Source organism: Ailuropoda melanoleuca, chromosome 12 (genome assembly GCF_002007445.2).
Source record: "Ailuropoda melanoleuca isolate Jingjing chromosome 12, ASM200744v2, whole genome shotgun sequence".
Taxonomy (NCBI): Eukaryota; Metazoa; Chordata; class Mammalia; order Carnivora; family Ursidae; genus Ailuropoda; species Ailuropoda melanoleuca.
In genome coordinates this window covers 9,953,682-9,963,290 of record NC_048229.1, presented here as the reverse complement: position 1 = coordinate 9,963,290, position 9,609 = coordinate 9,953,682, and the positions used below count along the sequence as shown (strand labels likewise).

At 54.1% G+C, this 9,609-nt stretch overlaps 1 protein-coding gene across 4 annotated transcripts; it reads right to left on the bottom strand.

Moving 5' to 3' along the window:
• Nucleotides 1–131: 131 nt before the first annotated feature.
• On the bottom strand, nucleotides 132–6,797 carry CFAP73 (cilia and flagella associated protein 73). 4 transcript variants are annotated; one of them, XM_034672725.1, is made up of 7 exons: nucleotides 6,369–6,797; nucleotides 4,960–5,074; nucleotides 4,023–4,127; nucleotides 3,487–3,687; nucleotides 2,810–3,031; nucleotides 2,341–2,499; nucleotides 132–783 (listed from the first exon to the last, which is right to left on the bottom strand). In XM_034672725.1, exons 1-7 carry the CDS (start codon nucleotides 6,473–6,475, stop codon nucleotides 703–705), a joined length of 990 nt encoding a protein of 329 aa, XP_034528616.1. In that variant the 5' UTR covers nucleotides 6,476–6,797; the 3' UTR covers nucleotides 132–702. The 4 variants fall into 4 exon arrangements, with proteins under 4 accessions (XP_034528616.1, XP_019661577.2, XP_034528618.1 ...); XM_019806018.2 differs by having other exon boundaries at nucleotides 4,960–5,065; XM_034672727.1 differs by lacking the exon at nucleotides 132–783 and adding an exon at nucleotides 1,096–1,252 and having other exon boundaries at nucleotides 2,341–2,409.
• Between the last annotated feature and the right edge of the window lie 2,812 nt (nucleotides 6,798–9,609).

Here is a 9,609-nt window from a genome sequence, read left to right as displayed (position 1 = left end):
GGGGAGTGCAGTCTACCCAAGGAACCGGAAGGGGCGGACCCAGGTATTAAAGTCCCAGCTACTATGCCTGCTGAGTTGAGAAAGTGGGGGATGGGGAAGGAGCAGGGAAGTGGGGTGTGGGGCACAGGGCTCAGCAGCTCCTCCTCTGGCTGTGAAGGGGTTCGCATGGCCCCACCACACCCACAGAGGTCAGAACCTGACCTGGCCTCTGCCCTCCAAGCCCTGGGCTCCCCAGCCCCAGTGTGGGGTCTTGGGAAGGTCAAGGGCAGCCTCCAGCAGCTGGATTCTCAGGCCACGGATCCACAATAGAGGAAGCTTTGTGAGCAGATGCCCCATGTGTGGGTGCTTGTGTGGCCCTCTTGCTGGTCCTGTTTTACTTTGCTTACCAAACACTCATCTAGAATTTACCAGAATTTGCATTGGGCTTCATTCCAGACACCTGACACACATCGGCTTGTTTAATGCCATGACTCCCCTGGGAGGGAGGACCTGGCCCAGGCCATGTGGTGGATGAGGGATAGGATGAGGGACATAGCCCACATTTATTTAGTACTTGTTGTATGCCCCTCCATTACTCCCCACAGCAGTCTGAGCGGGCACGGCCCTCCCATCTCGCTCGGAGCTCAAGGTGAGGACCATTCAGCACACACCCCGCGGGAAATGTTCACCTCTTTTCTGGGGGACCCCCCCCACTCACCTGGGTCAGGGCTGGGAGGCAGGTGTGAGCTCGGCCTGACGAAGACTGGCCAGCATGGCAGAGAGGTCCAGGATGAACAGCTTCACCTGTGGGTCCCCAGGCCAGCCAGTCACATCCCAGCCCCTGAGTGTCCAGTTCCACTCCCCCCCCAACCTGGGATGCCACAGAGCAGGGGTTGGGGGTGGAAACCTCTATTAAAAGCAATGACGGTGTTTCCCAGGGGCCAGTCAACCTGCCCTAGGCTGTTCTGGGTCCCTCAGCCTCAGTCCAAGCCTCCTGAATGGTCTGTGAGCAGACACCCTCAGTTTCCTAGCTGGTTATCACCTGCATTATAATTAAATGAGTATTTTCATTTCTATTAATTCATTTTTCCCCCTTTTAATAGATCAGTCATATTCGTTGGTGTTTGACCTGCTCTCATCTCCATGGGCTAACACTTCCATATTTCGTTTTAATTAACTTACTTATTGATGTGAACTTAATGCCCACGGGTCCACTGCCAAGTGCCAGAACTTGAGGCCAATTTACCTTTGGGCTCTCCCTTCACATTTGTCACTGAAATAAACATTTGAGAAGGAAACTATATTTCTAACAAAAATAGAATTAGTTACCCCTTGTCATAAGTGGCGGGGCAATGGAAAAATACTATGATGAACATGAAACCCGGTTGCACTCCTGGTTCTGGCCTGCCGCTGCTGCTTACAGGGAGTGTGAGGCCCGGGCCCAGGCCCAGGGAGCACTGTAGGGGTTAAAGGCACACTCGCCCTGCACTGAGCCTTTCTCCTTGGTAGGATCAGGGTCGGTTGAAAAGGGACAGGCTTTTGCCCACTCTGTCATACTGAGCCTCTGTCCCTCCTGGTGTTGTCTTGTGTGGCTCAGGGTACTGGGCCACACTTGGGAGAGCAGTGGTGTCCACAGATCTGTCCCACTCAGCATGTGGCACAAAGGTAGGCTCTTGGGGCCCAAGTTCTTGGTGTTCGGTTGGGATCCAGGGTGCTGGGCGCAGGACAGGAGTGGCAGGGGCAGGCAAGCATTTCTACGTGTTTCTTCCAGTAAAAGGGACTGTGCTTTGGGTCCCCATTAGAAGCAACAGAGTTGTCCGAAGTCAGAAACCCCTCCTTCCGTTATAAACCATGTCACACATTCTACAACCTTGCAAACCTGAATGACTTGGTCCACAGTGACATTTGTGATGCGCTTGTGCAGAAAGACAAGGAAGGACCCAGCCCCACCCTCTCCCTTCCTAGGGAAGCTGAGGCCTGTCCGTGCAGGGAGCAAGAGGCTCAGGGATTAATTAAAGGTGAGTCTCCACCTGGTTTCTCATCGATGTTGTCACTTGTTTGTGCCGTCTGACCCTGGGACAAAGGACAGACTGCTGTCATGAACGTGCGGTGTCGTCAGCACACTGCCCAGAGAGGAGCCCAACTTCCATGTGGCCACAGACCAGATGCCCCTCGGAGCCGAGACCCAACCCAGGCGTCCTAGGCAGGGTTCCCAGGTGGCCGTGGAGCCCACATCTGTGGTGCTGGCAGTGTTCGTGCGGCTCACAGAGGGTCATGCTTAACCCAGAGTGGGTGAGATTTCCCGCGCTGGGAAGTTCCTGAAGGTTCGGGGGGTGGAGGGGCTGTAAGGAGGGAGCGCACCTGCTCCAGCTGCCCTTCAGTGTCCTCGATGTCCAGGGCGGGGGGCTGCCTCTTGTGCCGGCACACAAGCTGGAAGAGGTTGAGCGCCGCCATTCTAGTGCGGCCCAGGAGAAGGGTCTTCTCGGCCGCCGTGTTCTGGATCTGAATCCACTTGGATTCCTGAAGAACACCCCCGTCCCCTTCCAGATCAAGCTTGGAGCTGGCTGAGGAGGGCTGGGGCCCGGCCACTTCCCTCCAGTCAGGGGCGCATGGGCGCCTTGGGGAGAGGAAAGCAGGAACCGGGGGTCACGTTCCGCTAGGACCGGCCCCCTGTGCCCTAAAGCGCTTTCTGACGCTTGCATTTGCGCGTTCCCACCAACGCCCCTCTGGGGGTAAGCGCTGCCCCTTCTGTTCCTGTGAACCCTGGCGCTCGTCCCGGGCGATGGGAGGCTGGGGTCCCCGGTGCCCACCTCCTCCCGGTGTGCCGTACCCCACGTAGCGTGCGCTCCCTCGCAGCCTCCAGGCGCTCCAGCAGCTGCGCTCGCCTCTGGCCCTGCCCCAGCAGCTCGTCCTGCCCGGCTTCTCGCAGCCGCTGCAGCCGCGCGCGCGCCTCCTCCAGCTCGGCCACCCGCTGGCGCTCCGTGAGCCTCAGCGCCGCCTGCATGTCGGCCAGGCCATCGAAGCGCGCCACCAGCTCTGGGACCTCCTGGAACTGGGGTGCGGTCGAGATGGAGTCCCCACGCCACCTGGCCCTCGGGCACCTCCTCGGTTAGCCCACGTGCGAAAGGAGGGCGTCACACAGCGCCTACCCCAGGAATGAGGGCTACCCCTGCCCCTCCCCACCCCAGCATAAAGCCTAGCCAAGCCTCACTACCTGGGATTGTTTCATTCCACTGGTATTTATGGAGTGCCTGGATACACCCCCCCTTCGCCTGTGTCTCCCTGAGAGTTAGTTACCATTGTGAGCCACAGTTTCGCCATTTATAAAATGCTGTAGACAAGAGCAGGACTCACTTCACCGGGCGTTGGGAAGAGTTCAAGGACAAACCTTGTCCCTGGCATACAGTCAATGCTCTATAAGTGGTGATACCTGGTGTACAGGCGGCGCTCCAGTAGTGCACACCCAGAGCCGTCCCAGAGCCCCAAAGCCACGTGCAGGGCGCTTACCTCCGGCAGCTGCTCCAACACTCCGCCCAGCAGGCGCGCGCAGGGCTCCAGGCGCTCCAGCCGGCGCTGCAGCCGCGCGCGCTCCCGCAGCAGCTCCTCCAGCTGGGCCCGAAGCCGAAGCGCCTCGGCCTCCTGGCGGCTCGCCTGCAGCCGCTCTTCTGCCGCCCTCCGCAGTGCGCGGCTGCGCCGGGCCTCGGTGTCCTGGGGAGGCAGATGGAAAGGAGGCGACTGCCCTCAGTACTTGGGAGCCGGCGGGACTCACCGCTTCCACCTGCCCCAACACGGCACGCGGCGCGGTGGGTTGCAAATAGATGGCCCGTGGGCAGATTCAGCCAGTGTCTCTGATTTTGGTCCCTCGCTTCTCCCCCATGCTTTTTAAAAACTCCAATGCATCAGGCAGTGCGTGCGTATTTCGTACTACTCCCTCTTGTATTAGGAAGCCCACTTTTAGAATTCACACGCAAGTCTGGCCCCTACGGGATGGTGACTTTGTGACCCAGTGACCTGCCTCCCCTCCCTCAGCTGTCTCCACCTACCTGCAAGAACTTGTCAAAGCGGACAAAAGACCCCTTTAGCTCCCGCTCCTTCTGTTCCACCTGTTCCCAGCGCTGCTTCTGCGCTGCCATCATGGTCTGGAACACCTGGGGAGAGGTGAGGAGTTGGGGGTGTGTGTGCGTTTGGGGGTTCAAGTTATCCAGCGCTTTCGGGTTCATACTTAACTTCTGTCATCTATTGTCCTGGCTCTTGTCACTACATCCCTGCTCAACACCCCCCCTCCTCAGTGGCTCCCACCACAGGTGATGAAGACTGAATGCCTTCTTGAAGCCCCTGAATGCCGCTGTCCCTGTTCTTCCTTCTGGCCTCATCTTACCCCGTTCCTCTGACACTGTCTTCCAGACACTCATCCACTTGTGTTTCGCCCTTGCCTTCCAATCTTTGTATGCGCTGTTCCCTCTGCCCACTTCTCCCTCCTCACCTCACCCCCTTTGCTGGATTAGCTGACTTGCCCTTCCCCAATCCCCAGACATGACTTCCTCCAGGAAGCCCTCCTTGGCCACCCCTTTGTGGAGATATGGGCTTCCTCCGGGTTCCCACAGCCTTCTCAGTGCTTCCCCACCTGATAGCCTTCACCACCTGGACACTTGTCTGTCTCCTTCTTTAGACTGTGAGCCCCATGAGGGTGGGGACTATGGTGAGACTTCTAGATCCCGGTGCAGTGTCATGCACTTAGTACACTCTCAGTGTCGTGCACATAGTAGGTGCTCAGTGCACATTTATTTGCACCAACTGATCTCATTTGATCCTCATTTGATCACTGATGAGGAACCCAAGATTCCGAGTGATGAAATGACCCGTCTCCGACCCTGTAGCTAATAAGTTGGTTCTATCACTTCCCAACCCCTGCTCACCATCTTTTTTTTTTTTTTTTGCCTGGGGTCCCCCAAAATCTCAGGGACTGCAGTGGAGGCTCACCTCCTTTTGGGCCTGCAGAGCCAGGTCTGCATCCACCAGCTCCTGCCTCTTCTCCAGGAGGCGCAGCACTGGTGGGAGGTGGTCCACATTTTGATCTGGGATCTTCCTGGAAGGGCTCCAAGGGGGAGGTAGGGATAAAGGAGGCAAGAGTCAGGGTCCCCAGACTCCCCACTAGTGCCTAAAATGCCTCCATTAGCCATATACTAGCTATTGAATTGTTCATTCATTCAACAAATTATATTGAGCAACTGCACTGTGCCAGGCACCTTTCTAGGACGGGGAGGGGGGGCTGCTGCAGATGTGACCAAGGCAGACAAAAATCCCCACCTTCCAGAAGCTGGCATTCTGCTGGGGGGCCACAGAAAACAAAGCTAGCAAACAATAAATAATGCTAGGACATGGTAGGTCACTAAGCAGGCAAAAGGAAATCTTTCAATGGGGAGGTGAAAAAGTCTCCAAGGAGACCTGAGGTCATCTGGGCAAAGACTGGAAGGGCAAGAGGGAGTGAGCGCGTGGATACCCGCAGGGAACAGCCAATGCCAAGGCCCTAAGAGAAGGACCTTGGTTTGTGGAAGACACTTGAGGCTGCTGTGGGGGGCGAGGACCATAGGAGAGGCAGGGCAGCTGCAGGAGATGGTGATGGGATTTGGTTCTGTTCAGGTGGTTGTAGGGGAGGGGTGAGGAGGGTCGGTCACGCTGCAGTTTGAGAGCACAGTTGGTGCAGTGACCGGGCGGGGGAAGGGGCCGAGAAAAGTGAACTTCAGGTGAACTGGAAGGAAGGTGCTGGTGGAAGGCTAAATGGGGCACAGGGGAGATCAGCTCCTTGCTGTGGCCAAGCTGTGGCTGGGAGGCTGTTAGACCTCCCTGCGGGGGCTCCAGGAGGAGGCAGGGATCTGGAGTCTGGCTGGGGTGTGTGTTGGGGGAAGGGGAGTTGCACACAGCCCTCCACGGTGCTGTGTATAGAGCAGAAGGGATGCTTGAACATTCTCTCCAGCAGGGCATTCCCAGTACTGAGCTTGGGACTCTCAATCACTGCCGAGCACAAAGCAGGCCCCCAACAAGCTTCCTCCACTCCTCCTTGAAAATGCAGAGTTCTCAGGGAGAGGGGAGCAGGAGTTCACAGAATTCCTTCCCCCCTCAGTCCAAACGATTTAGTCTCAGCTGGACATCAGCCCGGGGTGGGGATCAGGAACAGAAGAGAGGCCTGGGCTGGCCCCCCAGCTCTGCCCCAACTAGCCCAGAGACCACTTTCCTCTGAGCCTCAGTTTCTCCCTCTGGGAAGTGCGGACAGTAATCCGCCACCAGGAACTGCCGAAGGAAGCAGGGCACCACAGGCAAGGGGAAGGCATGGGTTATCCCTCCCACTTCTTCCCCCCTTCCACCCCTCCCTGCCATTCTGAAGCACTCACTTGGGCATTTTCTCTTGCAAGGCCAGTTGGAAATATTCCTCCCAGGGCTTGGCCATCTTCCTTGCAATTGCCCTGGGCTTTCTTTCCACCAGCCCGGAGTCTTGCATGAGCTCCGGAGGCCCTGGGGGTTTCGGATGGAGGGCAGTGGGCAGCGAGCTCTGTGCTCTAAGTCAGCCACCTAGCAGGCTTTGGTTGCCGGGGCAACCAACCACACAACATTCCGTTGCCTGCCTGAGGCCTGGGGCATCCATCCTGGGAGGGAGAGGGAGGGAGCAGGCTCTGCCCGTTCCAGAGGCGGCTTTAACCCCTAGTCTAAACTGGGGTGCAGCGAGGAGGAGGTGGGTCCCTCAGCCAAAAATTTACCTTCTTGGCGCCGCACGTCTGGTCAAGCCCTTTTCTGGCTGGGTGGGATGGAACGCCTCTATCATGGCTGTATGCTCAGTTGTCCGTTCGAAAGAATAATTATTGGGTGCCCACTGTTTGCCAGGTCCTGGGCAGGGTCATTCACTCCCTGGCAAGATGCTGAGGGCCTACTATGTTGCAGCTCACTGAAAGTCAACTCCCTTTGCTGGGGCTGGGGCTACCCTGACCAAGTCTCATGGAGCCCCCAGCCCGGTGAGGGAGATTAGCACCACCCAGTGGAGACGGGCTTGAAAGGGACCCGTGGTCTAGATTTGGAGAATAGGGGAGGGGAGGAGCTGACATACTTTGGGCCCTTACTGTGGCTCAGACACTGTGCCAAGCACCGTCTATATAACAGCAATTTAATTCTTAGAACAGCACTCCAGGGGATGGTATTAGGGGAAAAATGCCCAGAGTAATACCCCTGGGTCCTCCACCCAGAAATAACACACCCTAGCATCTAATCATCTTTGCTTTCTATCGTTTTAGTTTCCTGTTTTAAATAATTTTTTTCATGTCAAGAAATGCATTTTCTTATAGTAGAATAACACTATTAGGGAAAAGACTATACTTATAGTGCCTACGTGGCTAAAAACAACTCCTGAGCGTTTTGTTAGAGCATATTTTTAGAAAGGAGCAGAAATAATGTACATTTTCCTCTTCGAGCATGTTGCATTAAATTGCCCATATATTCTTCTGCATAAATTGATGTGAAGTTATAAGATACACGACCTAATTTTTTCTTGATTTAAAAATACTGAGGTATAATTTACATAATGTAAAATTCATTTCTTTTTTACATTTGGTTCTATGGGTTTTGGTAAATGCGTGAAGTCACGTAACCACCACCACAGCCAAGATACAAAATGTTCCCATCACTCTGCGAAGTCCCCATGCTCCTTCATAATCAGCCCTTGTCCCCGCCCCAGCCCCTGGCAACCCCGGACCTGTTCTCTGTCCCAATAGTTGTGCCTTTTCCAGAATATTGGAAATGGAATTCTTTTTTGTTGTTGTTGTTGAGGTTTTATTTGTTTGTCAGAGAGAGAGAGAGAGAGAGAACACAAGCAGGGGGAGGGACAGAAAGAAAAGCAGGCTCCCCACTGAGCACAGAGCTCGATGGGGGCTCGATCCCAGGATCCTGAGATCATGACCTGAGCCAAAGGCAGATGCTTAACTGACTGAGCCACCCAGGTGTCCCCAGAAATGGAATTCTGTACTTTGTAGCTGCTTGAGTCTGGCTTCTGTAACCCAGGAGCGTTCATCTGAGATTCATTCATGTCGACGTGTGTGCCCGTATTTCCTTCTTCTTCATTGCTGAGTAGTATTTGATTATATATCATGGTCTGTTTAGTCAGCCTCCAGCTGGGTCATCTCTGGTTCTGGGCAATTACAAATATAGCCTGTGTTCATGTACAGTTTTTTGTGTGAACAGAAGCTTTCATTCTGCTCTGTATAAATACGTAGGAGTAGGATTGCTGAGTCATATGGTGAGTCTATGTCTAACTGAATAAAAAACTGCAAACTTTTTCCAAGGGGCCGTACCATTTTTGTATTCACACCAGCAATGCACGAGCCGTCTCATTACTCCGTATCCTTGCCAGCAGTTGGTATTGGTGGGTTTTTTTAAGGTCATTCTAATAGATGTGTAGCTCCTGGAAGACTTTTTTATTTAGAGATCATTGTAGATTCACATGCCATTGAAGAAGTAACACAGAGAAATCCCATTTCCCTCCACCCGTTTCCCCCAGCGGTTCCATCTTGCACACTGCAGTACAATATCACCACCAAGAAATTGGCAACAATACAATCCACCAGGCTCATTAAGACCTCACGGTTTTACATGTACTTCTGTGTGTGTGTGTGTGTGTGTGTGTGTGTGTGTGTGTGTTTAATTCTGTGCAAAGTTATCAACACGTGGACTCCTGTGACAGCCACAATCAAGCTACCCACAGAACGTTTCTCACAGGGATCCTTCATGTTATGCTTTTTTTTTTTTTTAAGATTTATTTATTTATTTGAGAGAGAGTGCGAGAGAGAGCATGCATGAGCTGGGGGAGCTGCAGATGGAGAGGGAGGGGCAGACTCCCCACTGAGCGGGCGGCAGGCTTGATCCCAGGACTCCCGGATCATGACCTGAGCCAAAGGCAGACACTTAACCGACTGAGCCACCCAGGCTTTGATAGCTAAGACCACCTCCCTCCTTCCTGTCTCCCTAACCCCTGGCAACTGTGTATCCGTTCTCCATCTGTACAGTTTTGTCCCTTCAATGATGTTATATAAGTGGAATTGCACAGTATGTAGCCTTCGAGACTGGCTTTTATCACTCAGCTTAACTCTCTTAAGATCCATCCTGCTTGCTACACGCATCAGGGTTTACTTTTTTTGATCGCCGAGTAGCGTGCCATGGGATGGGTGTGCCGGGGCTGGTGAAGCGTTCAGGTAGAAGGACGTTTGGGTTATTTGCAGTTTGGGGCTCTCTTGAATAAAGCCAGCGTGAAGATTCATGTCCTGGTTTTTGCATGAGCTTGAGTTTTCCTCCCTCCAGGATAGAAGCCCACGAGCACCATTGTTAAGGAAGCTACTGGAGTCTCTTCCAGGGCGGCTGTGCCACTTTAAATTCCCAAGGCCAGTGTATGAGTGATCCCCTTTTCTGCATCCTCACCCTCACCACGTTCGCTTTAGCCGTCTTGACAGGTGTGCAGTGGTGTCTCGTTGTGGTTTTCCTTGGCATTTCTCTCCCGGCTGTGATAATGAACATCTTTTTGTGTGCTTCTTTGCCATCTGTGTATCCTCTTCAGCAAAATATCTGTTCGTGCCTGTTGCCTATGTTCTAATGCAG

What these genes read in the sequence shown, in the direction of transcription:
- CFAP73 (XM_034672725.1), bottom strand. Translation starts at nt 6,475, where the DNA reads ATGCAAGACTCCGGGCTGGTGGAAAGAAAGCCCAGGGCAATTGCAAGG. An exon ending in CTCTGCAGGCCCAAAAGGAG is followed by an intron (nt 4,128 to 4,959) that starts GTGAGCCTCCAC and finishes ACCTCTCCCCAG; the next exon opens with GTGTTCCAGACCATGATGGC. An exon ending in GGGAGCGCACGCTACGTGGG is followed by an intron (nt 2,500 to 2,809) that starts GTACGGCACACC and finishes GGTGTTCTTCAG; the next exon opens with GAATCCAAGTGGATTCAGAT.